General features: G+C 42.3%; 1 protein-coding gene across 2 annotated transcripts in view; it reads right to left on the bottom strand.

Annotated features, from left to right (window-relative positions):
- LOC306929540 (paxillin-like) overlaps positions 1 to 13,181 on the bottom strand; it is a 52,671-nt gene extending 39,490 nt beyond the window's left edge. Inside the window, exon 1 of one of the 2 annotated variants that reach the window (XM_079510109.1) lies at positions 12,925 to 13,181. In XM_079510109.1, coding sequence (XP_079366235.1) covers positions 12,925 to 12,937 — 13 coding nt within the window. In that variant the 5' untranslated portion in view covers positions 12,938 to 13,181. The remainder of the gene's footprint in view (positions 1 to 12,924) is intronic. The other variant, XM_079510110.1, reaches the window with a different exon arrangement.
- Between the last annotated feature and the right edge of the window lie 4,573 nt (positions 13,182 to 17,754).

Here is a 17,754-nt window from a genome sequence, read left to right as displayed (position 1 = left end):
GATTTCAGGCTACATTTCAAATTTGCCACCAAACAAAAAAGTTGAAGTTGATTTCAAAAATAATTTTAGAAGTGTCCACATATTAGCCAGTCAGAGTTTCTAATCTAGACTAACTGACTGTAAAAACAGAGTAAGGAACAATTAGTGAGTGACACAAAGGAGAAAATCCTCTGAGAGTTCAAAACTATATACGATTTTATTTGATTAATCAAATGTCTTATTGACAGGTTTGCTGTGACAATTGATTGAGATCAGATATCAAAATGCTGTTTGTTTGTTTGTTTTTGTTTTTTTAACTACACAAAATCCAAATCTGATCCACACGGATAGGGCTTACACGTTCTGAAGAACTCTTGCGTCCTGAAGATGACTCTAATTAAGAACTAATATAAGTCTTTAGATTATTATTTTTTTAGATATTCTTTGGGGCTTTTTTATGCCTTTATTGATACTGTAGGTAGACAGCCGTACGACAGGAAATATGGAGAGAGGGGGGGGGGGTGACACGTAGCAAAGAACGTCGGGATCGGGACTCGAACCCGTGACACGCTGTCAGCCAGCCTAGGTGCCTGGACCGCTAGGGCGGCCCGGGCCATAAGTCTTTAGATTCTGATGAGTATATGAAGATGATATCTTCTGGGAATTATAGATAGGAGTAAAGTGGACAGCAAGTTGTGCTTCTTCCCCTCACCAGGAAACTGGTTGCACTTAATATGTATCCTGCAAGAAAGGGCACATCAGCTGTTTTCCTCCTAGGCTGTCAGCCAGTCTGACCACAGCAGGGTCCAGATTCAATCTATGCCAGTCCATCACCAGAGAATGGCCTCTACTCTGCACTATTAAAAAGAATTTAAAAAGACAATATAAAGAACAAAAGTCTCACAGCCAATCCTTCAATCTCCACAGATATCCGATATCCTTGGTCGGCCAGCAGTGGCCCTATCAGGCCTTTACCACTCAGTCAACGTAACAAGATTGCAGAATTAATGTGCTCTTTTAACAATGGAGCCACGGGCTCTCACTTCTAATGATACGATCTTTGTCGCTGCACTAGCACATCCTATGGGCTGGCCGGGGCAGAGGCTGTCCAGCACGGGATGCTGAACAGGAGGAGTCGGACAGAGACAGACACTACGTCCTGCCGTGGGGCCTCCTCGGTGGCAGGTGGTACAACATAGAAATGTGTGTGTTGCGTTAAGGCCTAACAACATATATACATTTTTGTATAAATAAAATAATGAATAAATAAATAACAGCCATAAGCCAATGAAGGTGGACAAACCACCCTTCAAGGATCAAGTGGAGATAGTTTTTGATAAGTGTTAATGTTAGTGTCATTCAAACTAAAATGTTGTGCCATCTCAACATACTCTCCTCAGCACAGAAAGTGCATCTGTAGTGTTTGATGAGTGGCAGAGTGGCATTACTCTGTTGATCACTTCATTAGGAACTAGAAAAAGCGCTCCTCGGGGCACAGGTCTCCACCAGGGCAGGTCAGGTTGTGGCCTCCTGGTGGTGCTATAATAGGCCAATGTGAAAAGGGTGCCATTTCTACTTACGCTTTGGATGGCAATTGGATGATTTTAAGCATTTTGTTCCAACAATGCGTTTTGCAAAAATCCACCTGTTAGTGGCGCTATAACAGGCCAATGTGAAAAGGGTGGGATAAATTCCTCAGCCTAGTAGGAAAGTCTGTGAAAGATTTCACGTAAATTGCACGCTGCGTTCATGATTTGAGGCTTTTTATTCAAAACGGGCCAATCCTGCAAACTTTGAAAGCCAATGGATGGAATATGAAATATCGGACAGATCCGTCTTGAACACATGACTATAGAGATAGTGTGTAACGATCTGCGGGATTTTCGAGTGGTGACTGGGCAGAACATTGGATTATTATTCAACAACATAGTGTAATAACATTTAGTTGTTAAAGAGAATTAACTGAGACAAAAAAGATCTGAACCACAGTCAAAGAACAGTGTCTCATTCTTGGTCTCTTCTTGATAAATCCCCCACAACAGCCACCACCTTCATCTCTAGCACACACCACAGAAAGGAAATACACACTCGCATATAGTTTGCTTTCTTGGTTTTTCCTGTGGTTATTTGGGGCTCTAGCATGCAACGATGTTGCCAGCCTAAGTGAAATGAGAAATGACAAGAGATGCTCATAGTTTCACAGCAACATAATTGCATCCAAAAATGTATGAGAACAGCAGATCTACAAGCTCACAATGTGTCACATGCACAAAAAGTATAATTTAGGGCTTAATCAGATAAATCAATTTAATCGATTATACTAAAAATGTTGATTAATTGATACATAAAGGGGGGACAAAAACGTGTTATTATTATTTGATTAACCTACAGTTCTACAGTAAATCAACGGTTACATGTTTCGGTTAATTGCCCGACCGCACCCTGACCACTGGATCAGTGCTTCTTCTGCATCTCTCAGGGTTGGTATGGGTCATAGGACCAGGGACAGGCCACTCTTTGTCCCACTCTGGCAGGACAACCAGAGAAGGCGGAGGGGTAGAGGGAGCAGGAGGGAGTGATAGGGGTCTGGAACGCATTCCGTCCAGCCAAATCATTCCAGGGAGAAACAATCAGCGCTGTTTCAGAGCCTGCGTGTGTGTGTGTGTGTGTGTGTGTGTGTGTGTGTCACCCGACTACACACTGCCCTTTATATAAACCTGTAGCAGGCTCATTCTCACGCAGCATCATGGAGTTGTCATTAAGCGGACTGAGGTTAAACTGAAGATCAGGCTTTCTGAGTGATCCTCTTTAACGATCGAGCCACGCACACGCTGATTTAAATCCAACTAAAACCCAAGCACTGTGTAATTTAGAAGCACACGCACGTACACACACACACACACACCCACGCACACACAGTCTTGTGCTCACTCTCTCTCATCTCTCACATGCACACGCTCCACTCTTTCTCCCTTCCTCGGACACATCAAAGGGCTGCATTGTCCTCCTTGCTTTATTTTCCTAATCGGCCAACACCAAATACCAACCGTCTGTTAGTGACTGGACTACCATTAAAGGCTAAGCCAAGGCCACAACAGACCTGTTTGGTGCAAAGCCCCACCACTGATCAAACTCAAACACACCTCCTTGTTATCATTCTGAAATCTCAATTAGGGCTGCCTTTTTTACACTTTGAATGTTCTACACATTTTCCATGAAAATATTCAAATACTAATTTCTAAAGTTATTAGCCAAAGTTCAAAGTTCTTGGCAGTGAGATTGCGATCTCTGCAGCAGGTAAATAAATACGATGTTGCGTCTAGAGAGCTAATCATATCGACACAACAGGAAACTGCACTGGCATCTTTTGTGTAGTGTGTAAGACCACAAAAAGACAGCTCACGGAAGATGCATTGTAGTTGATAATGATGTACTAGGCATCATGCAAAAACATATTTTCCAGCTAATATCTTAGTTACACCAGCAGTTATTGTGAAGCAGATTTGTTACAAGTTGTTTTAGGTTTGTGCCTCAAGAAACAAGGCAAACCAAGAATCTCGTATCAATCTAAAGATACTATTGAAGTAACAATCTGATATCTTGAAACTATAGGATACTAGGAAAATAATGAACCTGCTAGCAGAGAATAATCGCAGCTATCTGAATTACCCCGTCACACTCGCAGGTCGGCTTATGCCACCTGGTTGTGATGCAAGAGATTCAACTTGTCCGGCAGTCTCAAGCAACAAGTTGCAACTCATCTCTGATCACACAAACACATTGCTCACACCAATCTGCCATTGTAATGTTACCTGTTGTCACCCCTCTCTCTATTAGTTCTCTCACTCTCATTATCCTGGAGGGACTGTGAAAATACCATTGCTATGGAAACGGCTCGGCACCCGTGTGGACTCGATTGTCCAGTTTTATAACGTTGCATACCACAGTTTTGGGGATTCTGTTGCACCTAGTTGCAAGTTTCAACTTGTCTGGAATGTTTAGGCTGAACTAGGCTTAACTTACGCCAACAGGATTGTTCTTATGAAGCATTTTTGTTGGAAGTGGTGACACTACACAATGGCTATATGGCCATTCAGCCAAAGGGGACAACAACCCCAGACAGTCACTGCCACACAATACTAGCCAGAACACCCACAAGCAGCCAGCGGATGCCGGCAGATGCACCTGAGAGCATATTGAAAGCAGATACTCTCCTTTTCAACTTTGTGTGCACACGTGACATGACATGGCTGTCAGGCTGTGTAATGATTGGAGTATTTAAAAGAAATATTAAAATTTGTTCAACTACCATTGTGTTGAATAAACATGCGAATAGCCTGTTCAAATACTTGAAGCCAGCCGTACCAGTCAAAATTGCATTGAAGAGACAGAAAGAAACACAAGCTAAAGGATGATTTAATGGTACATCAAAATACTTCAATGTATTTGATGTATGTGCATATTTCTGAAACTGCCGTAATCTATAAGGATAGCTCTTTGGCTTCAAAGGTATCTGGTCAGTCTTTGTTGTTTATAAGCATTATGTTTGAGCTTCCAAACTAACTAGATGAACAGCACTGAGCTGTCAACCAAGCAGAGGGATGTGAAATTGTGAATCTAATAATTGTGCGCACATGCACTGCATTTACTCATCCTAACTACAGTGACCACTGTATTAGGAGTAGGCAGTGGGCACGATTAACACAGCAGCCGGGGAGCAGTTAGGGGTTAAGTGTCTTGCTCAGGGGATACTTCAACACTCACCGACCAGGGAGAATTCAACAGGGAACTGAATTCATCAACACAAGGATGATAGAAGGCTGAATACAGCTCTAGGCAATACAACAAATGTGCAATTTTCAGAAAAAGCAGCGGTAAGGATTAAGATGCGACCACATCTCAGGATTTGGGTCCAACATACAGTACAGGCAGAGTCTGCAGACCAACAGAAGAGAGTTGCTAAAGAAAATTGCTCCAGAAAAACCTTGAAATTGCCTTGACACAGTGGTGGAAAATATTACAAATCAAGTCCTTGCTTTCACTTCTGTTCAGAAAACCAACATGACTGACATGAGGCATGTCGACAAGGCAGCATCTCATGACTAAGAGCATGGCCTGAAGCATTCAGCATCTTCATCACCGCTACTGAAACACGGGTCACTGGCAAATGTGGCAATATTTCCTCGTCTTGAACTTGCCTCTCCAGCATATGATATGATGGCTTCATTTAACTTGGCTGGGAACTAAAAGTACAAATGAAAACTAGCACATACATCTTTAAACTAAGGCGTGATCGTATCCAAAGCCATTTAATTTAATTACCAAGTCTACTACATAGTCTCAAATTCTCGATCCTTAACCACCTGAACACGACCAGCGTCCCTATTGTGGGCATGTCCTACTCTCAATAGAGGGTATGCGTGTGACATCATCATCACACCAGGAAGTTATGCAGGAACGTCTACTGAGTGACTAAAAACTACTTTCTGGCCTTGACAGCCCATGCATCCAAACAGAAAAGTCATATCTAATTGCATTAAACAACATTAAACAATGTTAAACTCACTTTGCCTGTCACTTTATGCATGCGCATACCCTCTATAGGCAAAAAATAGCAGATCTACAAGCTCACAATGCAATGCAACTTGAAAGAATAGGCCTATCTCACAGCCCGTTTTTCACGCCCACTTCCGGTAAATAGTGGTGACTTTAACATGAGCATTTACACGTTTTTTTCTCTGGAGAATCTAAGTACATTTTCTAATGTAAAAATGTGACAGACCAATATTATTATGAAGCAAACAATATGGTAAATCAGCTCGAACAGATAGAACAAACCTTACCTTGAGAAAACAAAAGTTGTAGACTTCTTAAATTACCTCTGTTAACATGAAGCGTCTATGGAGTGACGTCACGCTATCACCACTAACCCCGAAAGGGGGCGTATTAAGGGGGGCGGGGAAATTCTGTGAGATAGGCTTATTGTGAGCTTGGGCTATTTTTTCATCAAATAGATTTGATGTATAGGGTGCCAAGGATACACCCCTGGTGGACCCCAGTCAATGATATACAGTAGGGTTTAATTTGGTAAAGGTGACACGAAACGACGCTACTGTAGTACGTGTATGTATGCAGCGTGCACTTCCGTATGTCACAGGAGAGGAGAAATACACACACTACTAAGTACACATTATATGATCTCCTCACATCATTACAATGGGGATTTATGTTCAAATGAAAACCTGCACAATGTCAATTTTTACATGGTTGCCATGTTGCACATACAGTACAATACATCATACTCTAACCCCCCCTTCTATGTGATAATGCTCGATAGCAGACCTAGGTAGGTGCTGGTCTCCAACTCATCAAATCAATAATTTAATCTGTCATTAATGAAGCCACAAACAACCTTAACCCATTTTGACCTGAGACCAGATTCTAAAAATGTCTTCTACATCCTGACAGTTTTCTGAAAAAGCTATGTTTCTATGTCAGTCGTTCTTCCATTTTTCAAAAATAGCAGACCTACAAGCTCGTAGCGCGCCACTCGGTGGCGCGCTATGAGCTTGTAGATCTGCTATTTTTCAATAGCTAAAGCATAACATAATGCTAACACCAAAAGGGGTTCCCGCCCCAAAATGGGTTAAACATTAAGAAGGTTGTTCAATACAAGGCTATGTGATGTTGGAAACTGGGAGAGATTGCATGGTATTCAGCTTTGTGCAATGCTGCGACTGTTGTTTAGTCAGCTTCCCCTTCCAAGCTAACCGTCCACAGCAGCAGTCTGCGAGTTGGCGCATGTACAGTATGTGTGTGTGTGTGTGTGTGTGTGTGTGTGTGTGTGTGTGTGTGTGTGTGTGTGTACTGTACACCATATGCTTCAAAGCCTAGTAGCATTTAAATTCACAGATGGACAAGACCTAGACTTGAGGTCAGGATTTCTTTCTCTCCTCTAGGCAGAGCCTAGAGCTTGCAGAATAGATTCTATAATTCAGAATCAGTGCATGGTTTGAAATTATTTGACATACATATTGTGAGGAAGTTCAGTATAAATATTTTTAATAACAGGAACTTCAGTTGCTGGTATACCCGTTTCACAGTGGATAATGACAAGAACATTTTGTTTCCACTTTATGTAAAATTAACATTCAGCATTTCATTATTCTAATCTAGCCTCAGCTTTTTCACATTGTAAAAACTACTGTTTGATTCAAATGCAGAGTGTCATTAATTATTCCACAACTTTATTGTCACTGATGCAGAAATTAATAATAATTGCCAAAGGCAGAGTAATCTGGTGAAAACAAGTACACGCAAACAAACTCCCCAGGGAGTCCAACAACACGACACAGGCAGGCACAGATAGGCTTGGGGAAAGAGACGGACAGAGAGACAGACAGACAGACAGACAGACAGACAGACAGACAGACAGACAGACAGACAGACAGACAGACAGACAGACAGACAGACAGACAGACAGACAGACAGACAGACAGACAGACAGACAGACAGACAGACAGACAGACAGACAGACAGACAGACAGACAGACAGACAGACAGACAGACAGACAGACAGACAGACAGACAGACAGACAGACAGACAGACAGACAGACAGACAGACACAGACAGACAGACAGACAGACAGACAGACAGACAGACAGAGACAGACAGACAGACAGACAGACAGACAGACAGACAGACAGACAGACAGACAGACAGAGAATGACTCATATTCCCCAGGTTATTGTCCTGTCTATTCCATGACCATGTGTGCTGCTGCCTGCTGGCTCTCGTTAAGAATGGGGAAACTACCGTGAGACAGTGACGTCAACCCGCTCAATGTTTGTCTATTGTTCTAGACCAACTAACTCAATGTACACGTGTGTAAATGTCCACATGTTTTAAATTAAGAGAGAACTGAGTACTAGTAAATACCAAATGTCAAGAAAATCTACACCCCAGCTCTCATTTGGAGAACATCGTCTACTACTCCCCACTGACTGAATGACGCTTCAAACACTGGGGCTTATAGCTGCCATGAGAGTCGAAGGAGTTACTTTAGACTTAATGATCTTACTTAAACTGACGGGATGGGACACGAGAGAGAGAGAGAGAGAGAGAGAGAGAGAGAGAGAGAGAGAGAGAGAGAGAGAGAGGGGGAGAGAGAGAGAGAGAATTATTCATAGGGAGAAAAGTTAAAGTGAGAGATAATGTGGATCAAGAAACAGACTTGGGAGGGACGTCAGTGAAAGGATAACTTAGGAGTGTATTTGATATGCAGGTCTTGTTGGTGCAAGCCTAGTGCAATGAGGCAGGGAGGGGTAGATGGGTGCTGATAACTCTGAGAAGGTCAATGCCAAGTTTACAAAAAAACATCACCACCATATCTTCTAGTCAATGAAGCCTTCAGAGAAGCAAGGAGCGGCAAGCCAGCAACTCATACAAATCTGCGTCCTGCATGTAGAGACGAGAGCCAACCTTATATCACAATTCCAACATAGCCTACTTCTTCTGACACGGTCACTCTCTGGCCCAAGAGTCAAATGTTTTACAACTGCAGGCCACTAAGCAGTACAATGTGGCTTGAATCCAAATCTTGCCCATGGCTAATCAGCTCTCCCACTAACTCAGCCAGCGTTCAGTCTGTCAATAGATCACAGCCTCCAGCTTCCTATGTGGTGCACCACAGGAATGGTACTGTATGGAGGGAGAAGAGAGAGGGTGGGGCAATGCAGTGGGTACAGACAATACAGTTTGGCTGAGGACCAATGCTTGCATGTAATGATCCCATCCCAAATGTCTTGCCTGCACCTAGGCCACTGCTGGGTGTAGTATCCACGCGATGATCGAACTAAGGGAAAATGGTGCATTTATATAGCGATTTTATCCAAAGCGCTTTACATAGATTGCAATACATTCACCCATTCACACACAGTTTCGTACACCAATCTGGCGGAGGAAACCATGCAAGGCACCAACCTACACATCGGGGTTCAGAGTCTTGCTCAAGGACACTTCGAAGTTCGACACCAACTCTGGGGAGCCCGGGATCGAACTGGGAACCACACGGTTACGGCTGCTCTACCGGCCACTCTAAATCTACCCCTGAGCCACTGCCACCCCCTGCAATGGTTAATTGAACAAATCAATTTAATTTGAATATAAACAATAGATTTTTTGAAAATACCAAAAATAGCAGAACTACAGTATAAGCTCACAATGTGTTGCACATCGTGTAGATCTGCTTGTTATTTTAAGGCTTAAGTGGTTAATCAGACTTTTCAATTTAGTCTATTTTTTCACATTAAATTGCTGATACATAAAACAATAATAGCAAAAACACAACATGGTTCTCAATTATTAGAATTATTATTATTATTATAATGTGTGCAGTTATGGAAGGGAGAAAGTGATCTGACACCACAGACAATCCAATACAGCAAGACATGTCTGACAGTTTTGACAGACAGAAAGTGTGAGAAATAAATAGATTTAGAAATATATAAGTATGGGAGAGGGCAGGGGGTTTGGGGCAGTAAGGTAGAGAGAGAGAGAGAGACACACCAAGAGGTCAGCAGATGGGGGTCAAGGTGTTGCTGTCTCAGCACTTAAGGAGGACTTTCTAGCAGCTAAAAATACATATTAGGCTACATTCTTCTCCCTTGGCCTTGGGTAGATGCCTCACTTCAACTCTCTTTCATCTACACACCATGTCATTGACTGCATCTGGTTCAAAACAGGTGTGCACTTCCAGTTCCTTACTGGTGCTGGCCACAAAATGACAGTATGAAAGGATAAAAGTATGTACACAGCTAGTCTCTCGACTCGAGACAGACTGTTGACTCCGTCAAAGTTAAAGAGGGCGCTGTTTTTCCTTTATTTTTTGACGATGGGTTCTCAGATGGTACACAGCTGACTGCATCTGGCTTATCTATAAAAAAAATCACAACCGTGTGAACTGAGTGGTGTACGGTCTTATATAGACTGATCAGCTGTGGTCTGACGTAATGTCTGACGTAATTAAATCACACCTGTGTGAACTGGGTGACCATAGCAACCGTGCTCATTTTTTTAGCAGACAGACAGACACTAACAAAGCCAGTTGTAGGAGTGGTTTACACCACTCAAAAAGCAGGTCAGCAATATAATGTATAATCAATCGATGCAAACCTTTTTTTCCCAAATCCTAAAGAAACCTAATTCTGCACATAATTGAGCATAGGGCAGCTAGCTAACATCCATGGTCTACATTTCATGCTTGTATATGCCCTATCCTGACAAGTTAATTTCAAACTCAGAATTTACTACCCTTTGGTATGGAAATTGCACTGGCTTGTGCAACTCCCTTTTTTAAGCGCAGGCCTACCTTAAGGAAAGCCCTTCACTCATGTAAATTGAGATGGTATCCATAAATATTGACTGGGTAGATTAGAATGATAAATTGTCTCAAATACTTAGTTTAGTTTAGTTGATCATCTTCACACTACAGTATCAAATTACAATTATACATCAACATGAGGAAACAATTACATGGTTAAAGGTGATCTAAAGGAATAGGCTGAAGATAAAAGTGCCTGTCCTACGTACAACATCTATCTAAACTCTCTCTGTGTGTGTACGCATGTCTGTACGTCTGTAATCCACGTAACTCGAGAACCGTTCGCCCCACCAACTTCAAATTCGACACACGCGTTCGACCCCACCACAGGGGGTGCAGTACCTGGTGTCGAATCGATCGGACCCACGGTTGTCCAGAACCGCCCCAAAAAGGCTTCTGCCCGGGCTGTGTCCATATATCCTGTCCTGTTCTGACATAATTCTGACGTCTGCATAGACTCCATATTTGGGCATGCCTGACAAAGAACTACATATATGGGCATAAAAGGGACACACTTGAACATAGAAAGGAGAGGAGAAGGTCATTTGTTTGCCGAAACGTTGGTAACCCAATAAAAAGTATTTTTTGCATCGTGACTACGAGCTGTCAATCATTCCCACACCCATCCCATACCCAGGACATTATAAATATCCACCAGGATCCTCCATATAAGTTATTATACACCACATAACCATTAGACATTTACTATACCATAATCATCATCATTAGATCATAATATATTAACGTCAACATCGCTATTATCACTACCGTATTACCCTCATAATGTAATGTACTATACTAATTATACTATGATACTGTATGCCAAAAGAATATGCTTGAGCAGTATTTTGAATTGTGGGATATTTATGCAGTGCTTGACATCCTGTCTTGCCATTCCATATCTTCACCCCACAGACACATAGTCTTCCGAATAGTAACACTGGGTTGTTGATAATTTAGGTCCCATCTCAACTCATAGCCTCCATCCCCATCAGTGGGAATACTTCCACTGAATAAAAGGATTTAACCAGAGTTTGGCCAGATTTCCATTAAACTGCATTAAATTGTATAGTATCTTTTTTTGTATTAATAGATTGGTAAGCAGTGGTACTTGGCAAGTGCACTGTTGTGATGGACCCTGTAAAGAAGCAGCTATCTAAAGTCTATCGGCACTATACTGTGCTAGCAGCAGCATGTTCTTCTTATTATCAGCTACTGTACATGAAAGCATCAGTATATTAGCAGCTTTGGTTTAAAACATCTTCTTAACTGTTATCACATGACATGAGACACCTGAACATCTGTCCCTGCTGAGTGGAATGCCAACAAAAGATAAACATGGTAATTTCAGACAGAAAGTCTCAATGCAGTTCACGTGGTGGCAATCCCTTTGGCTGACTTTTGCTGCACATCTATCATCTTTGACTGTACAAATGTATTCTGCTGCATGTTTAGCATCATATGAACATGACTCTCCAGAGATGCGTTTCACGGATGTCTGACTATACTTAACCTTGCAGTTGCCAGGGAGTCCACTCCTCACCCAAACAGAAGTATGCATGTTTTCCCTTCTATAACTTTGAAGTGAGAAGCAGTTATAGGCACTTCATAGCAGCTTGTCTTTATTATTCAGAAAAGTTAATGACACAATCTATGGGGTGTGCAATTAGCCAACATTAACAATAGTCCATGCATTCATTGACAAACAAAACTAATACATTGTAAGTAATAAATTAAGAGGACAAGCAATATGGCTTCAGCAATACCCATGAGCTCCATTATTTTGCTTGTGGTTTGACAAGCAATTGACTAGAATCTAAAACCAAGTATAGCATAATGTACAATCAATAATTGTGCAGAGCAGGCACTCTTTCTCTGTCACCACAACTTCTAGCCTGAGGCTATTCATTTCAGACTACTCTTATTACACGTGAAGTGAGCCATAATAGCCATTGTGCTCTTGGTCTTATTCCTGCAGGCAGGAGCAGCAGGAATCTGAAGCGTGTGTCAGTAGTACTAGGAATATCAGCAGCCGGGCCATAATGGCTGAAGTTTCATCGCTAGATCTGGGCTATTCGACAAGAATGGTCTCTAGGGGAACGAACGAGCATAACTTCACACAAAAACAGAACCACAAGTATCGGTTTTGTACAGCTGCAGCAGGAACCCGCGTTACTCTCAGATACGAGCGAACAGAAAACAAGCAACCGTCCGCAAGCTCAAAGCAGTGCAGTCTCACTTCACTCCTCACAGATGTTTGATGTTGAAAACACCAAGCTAATTATCTAATGAGGTTCCTCTCCGATGCGTCGCTCAGTTAGTCCGAGTCCGCATGCAGGGCCTGTTGTCCAAGAACCATTCTCTATGTTGTGGTCGACCATAACCTGGATTTATGTACGTTATGTTGTCAAAGCAAACTGCTGCGAACACGCTGAAAAGCTCGGGCAGTTTTAGGGCGGTTTAAAAACCAGAGCTAGTAGCAGCATGCCCATGTTTGTCCAAAATGCGAGACATTTTGTGGATCATTCGGATCACGTTAGGATCTTATGATATGGGAACTTACCTAAATCATCCATGGCACCGGAAATCGTTTCAGGAGAGGGAACCCGGGTCTGTTCTGTTACTACTGGGAACAGTAGGCTGGCTGGCTGGCCGGTTCTTTGGCTCTAATAAGAAAATCCCAGATCTCTTCAGTGAATGCGGTTAAGTTTTCAAGTTCCCTACTCGATGAAACGGATCCGTCATCAGACACACAGCTCGCCCCCATCTGGAGCCTCCAACAAGTTTACACATCATCAGTCTGTCTATGATTGAGGATGAGGCGACATCTAGCGGCCATAATGCACATGCAGCAACATTTCTGGCCAGAAAAGAGTTCAAAAACAAGTTAGAGCTCTGCTTATCTAAACCAGGGGTTTTCAACTGATTATGAACCAGGGACCACTAGGATCCTAACTAGGATTCAACCTGGGGACCACTGTTGTGTTGGGCCACTGTTTATTATTTAAACTGACATATGCTAGTGGTCCGGAGCTATAAAAAAGAAAGAAAGAATATTAAGATCCATATGTCTTTCCCATGGTTGCCCTTGACCTAGCTCTGGTCCATAGCCCTAATGCTAAATTAGGGCTATGGACAAGAGCTACCCGTGGCCTTATTCTGTTCTCTTAACCTTCCACTCACATGTGATTGCATGATTATATGGGCACATTTCCTCATAACAGTCAATCTGGTGAAATTCTAACTCCCTAGCTTTTCTGATGAAGTTCTTGACAAGAGACTTCTCAGTAACTGACAACATTGTGTCATCATACAACACAAAGTTCCTAGGCCTACATTACTAAATGCATGGTCAGGAACTACATGCAACACCTCCACGGACCACCATGCAGTTGAAAACCTCTGTTCTAAACTACAGAGAACAAAGAACCAGATGCACCATTGTGAGTTGGGGATGGGGACACTTGGTCCATATATACAACAACACACACAGTTTGACAAACTAGGCTAGCTGCCTACTCAGAGTCATTTTGTGATTTTGTGACAAGGTTTGTGACAAAGTGTGGTCGGGGAGACCCCCAATCCATTTAAAAAAAGATAATCTTCTGCACAAAATCTTATTAGATGTATTTGTTTTTTTGGTTTATTTGAAAATAATCCCCATTTAGCTGATGCCATGGCAATCAGCTAGTGTTACTGGGGTCCAATACATATAGACCTATCATTTGGGGGTCCACAACACGTCCACTCCTTGACATGAAAATGTTTGAGACCTGGAATGGAGGAAAATACCTCATCTACTGTTTTAATTCATCAAAATGACCAGTAGAGGGCGGTTGTGTGTTGGGGTAAATTTGATGGGTATGGGTACAGTTCAATGAAAGTACAGCTAAGCTGGAAAAACACATTAGCCATGTCTGTAATTATTTCAAAATATATTGGCAAATTCCGTAGTTTGATTCATTACAAGTGTCTTCTAACTCTTTATTATAGTTTAATTTATCCATATCGTATTGCAATATCATTTGGGGAGATACTTATCATACACATCTTCACAAACTTCATATGTTATATAAAAATATTTGCAGTATTTCTACATACAGTGTCTGCTCTTTTCAAACAACTAAATATTTTACCAAATTTTTAAATAACTACCAACTTTATTTTCAAAGTATTGTTTCAACCAGTTTAATTTCCTTTCCCCCGTAGAGCCTTCTTTCAGTTCAACAGTGATGTGCAACATTTCAATACAAGAAGTTCTCCAAAAGTTCCGTACTGGTCTGTGTCAGTTTTCCATCAGGTACAGTGGGGCCCAGCTATATGGAACAGCTATACTGTGATTTGATGAATCAAATTGAACAATTCAGTGTCTTCCAATACCCACACATGCACATTTTGAGGGGCCTATGCACAGCTTTGTGTTTGTACCACAAAATGTGATGATTTGTATGTATTATGATGCTCGTATCACTTCACACGAGTCGAGTGTGATTTTTTTCTGTTAAACTTTGTTGTATAATTTATGTTGCCAAATAAAAAAGTTTGATTTTTATGATTTATTTGTATTTTTGTTGTTAAATGAGGTGAGATTAACATTATAAACAGGGTTAACCACAGGGTTTTCTAAATCTCACCTACACAACCCTACAATATGTTGTTGTTCCAAATGTGTTGTTTTTAAATGTGCATTGTGCAAATAAACAAACAAAGATCAGCAGGAAAATGTAGATACAGTCATAGCAGACAGTGTGCAGGTCTTCACTGCTCTGATCAGCTGTATTGACAGAAGCATTAAGGCTGAGCTCATTGATGTGGTTGAAGAGAAGCAGAACAAAATAGAGAAACAGGCCGACTGTTTCATTAAAGAGCTGCAACAGGAAGTCAGTCACTTAATTAGAGAAGAGAAGCTCTGAAACAGCTCTCACACACTGAAGACCACCTCCACCTGCCCTAGAACTTCAAATCCATCAACACAGGGTGGAGTGGAGATCCATCAAGGACTTTGGAAAATAATTTATTTAGATTAAAAAAAATATTTAGTTGTTTGAAAAGAGGAGCAGAATGAGCAGACACTGTATGTAGAAATACTGCAGAATCTTTTTTGCAACATATGAAGTTTGTGAAGATGTGTATGATAATGTAGCTCCCCAAACGATATTGCAATACGATACGGATAAATTAAACTTTAATAAAGAGTCAATGTAGGTCAATGTCCATCAGTCTTCACATGTGGGGACAGTGAGGAGGACAGATGTGGCTCAGTTTGAGAAGACACTCAGTCAAGAGATGACGTAGAAGCTGTGTGATGCTGAGCTGAGGAGGATCAAGCAATACGAGGTGGATGTAACTCTGGACCCTGATACAGCAAATCCCTACCTTATACTGTCTGAGGATGGAAAACAAGTGAGTTGTGGAAATGTATCACAAGTTCACAACACAAAGATATTCTCTATGTTTCGATGTCTTAGGAAAACAAAGGTTCTTCTCGGGAAGTTTTTACTATAAGGTTCAGGTTACAGGAAAGATGTGGACTTTGAATCCATCAAAAGGAAAGGTGTAAACAACAATGGTTGGTTACATGTCCAAAAAATAACATTAAAACGTTTTTGTTTGTTTTTTAATCACACTTGTGTGAAGTGAGGGGCGCCCACTGTATTTATATTGGCCACGTGATGTCTCATGTCGTCAATGTTTGTTTAACTGCTGTCCTAAACAAACTTTAAAGTCTGCCGAGAGTTGGCTGCCATCTTATAAATATAAATGCACCTACATGTGAGTACGTCTGTAATCCACGTAACTCGAGAACCGTTCCCCCCACCAACTTCAAATTTGACACACGCGTTCCACACCCCCACAGGGAGTGCAGTGCCCGGTGTCAAGTCGGTTGGACACACGGTTGTCCAGAACCACAACAAAAGGCCTCTGCCCGGGCTCTGGACAGGGCCCCTCAGTGTCCATATATGGAGCTGGCCTGTTCTGACATCATTCTGATAGACAGTACTCCATATTTGGGCATGCCTGATAAATAACTATATGGGCATAAAAGGGACATATTTGGGCATGCCTGACAAAGAACTCCATATATGAGCATAAAAGGGACACAGACATAATATCTGGGTGAAGCATTCATTTCCAACTTGCATCGTTCCAAGTAGGCCAGTGCTCTAATCTTCTATTAAATGCACTAACTCTCTCTGTGTGTACGTCTGTACATCTGTAATCCACGTAACTCGAGAACCGTTCGCCCCACCGACTTCAAATTTGACACACGCGTTCCACCCATAGTTAGAGTATATAAAGGATAGAGACCGAACTGGAGCACTAGCCCCGCCCCCAAGCTATTCATTTCGATGAAGTTGCTCAGTGGCGTTTTGAAGCACCCGGAAGACTGCCGGAAGTACCTCCTCCGGACCTCAAATTTGAGGTCCGGGGTGACGTATGGGTGACATAGGGGTGACGTATGGGTGACATAGGGAGTGATGGTCCTACGTGTCCGTGCACGGGTCCGCCTGCAGTCCTTCCTCTTACCACTAGGGCCCAGAGCTTCAACGTTGGAGCGCCTCACTGGCCCCTTGGTTCCACCCCACTAGCCTGGCTAATAAGCCAGACCGAATCAGCCGTTGGCAAAAACAAAATTGCCTGCCGGCGGATTACGGTCTGGAGAGGCTCAATTGTACGCCCATTTCCTACACCAGAGAACTGGTGTGGCCAATCGGGACACGGTATGCAATATGGGCGGGCTTTGGTACAGTGACATTCAATGGTTGAGACCTTGGACTGACAGTACCTCTAACCAATTGCGTCAAAGAGAAAATGTTTGAACCCACCCCCCGGGAAACAAGATCCATACACAGCATCTCCAGACTCAAATACCACACGACAGTGTGATTTGAGTCTGGCTTATTAGCCAGGCTACCACCCCACCACAGTGCCCGGTGTCGAGTCGGTCTGACCCACGGTTGTCCAGAACCATCCCAAAAAGGCCTGCCCGGGCTCTGGACAGGGCCCCTGACCAGTGTCCACATATATGGAGCTGGCCTCAGTGGCCTGTTCTGACATCATTCTGTTGTCTGCATATCCATATTTGGGCATGCCTGACAAAGAACTCCATATGATATATGGGCATAAAAGGGACATCACATATTTGGGCATGCCTGACAAAGAACTCTCTATATGGGCATGAAAGGGACACAGACATAATATCTGGGTGGGGCATGCATTTCCAACTTGTATCGTTCCAAGTAGGCCAGTTGGGCTGCACAATTAATCGAATTTGAATCGAAATCGCGATTTTTGAATTTGGACGATGTCAAAAAAAGGAAAACGAAAATCGTTGTTCACGTTAACTAGGGTGTTTACGGTAAATCTCTCTCGCACTCCTCCACTCGCTCGC

Source organism: Electrona antarctica, assembly GCF_951216825.1.
Source record: "Electrona antarctica genome assembly, chromosome: 9".
Lineage (NCBI taxonomy): Eukaryota > Metazoa > Chordata > Actinopteri > Myctophiformes > Myctophidae > Electrona > Electrona antarctica.
This window is presented reverse-complemented; position numbering and strand designations above follow the sequence as displayed.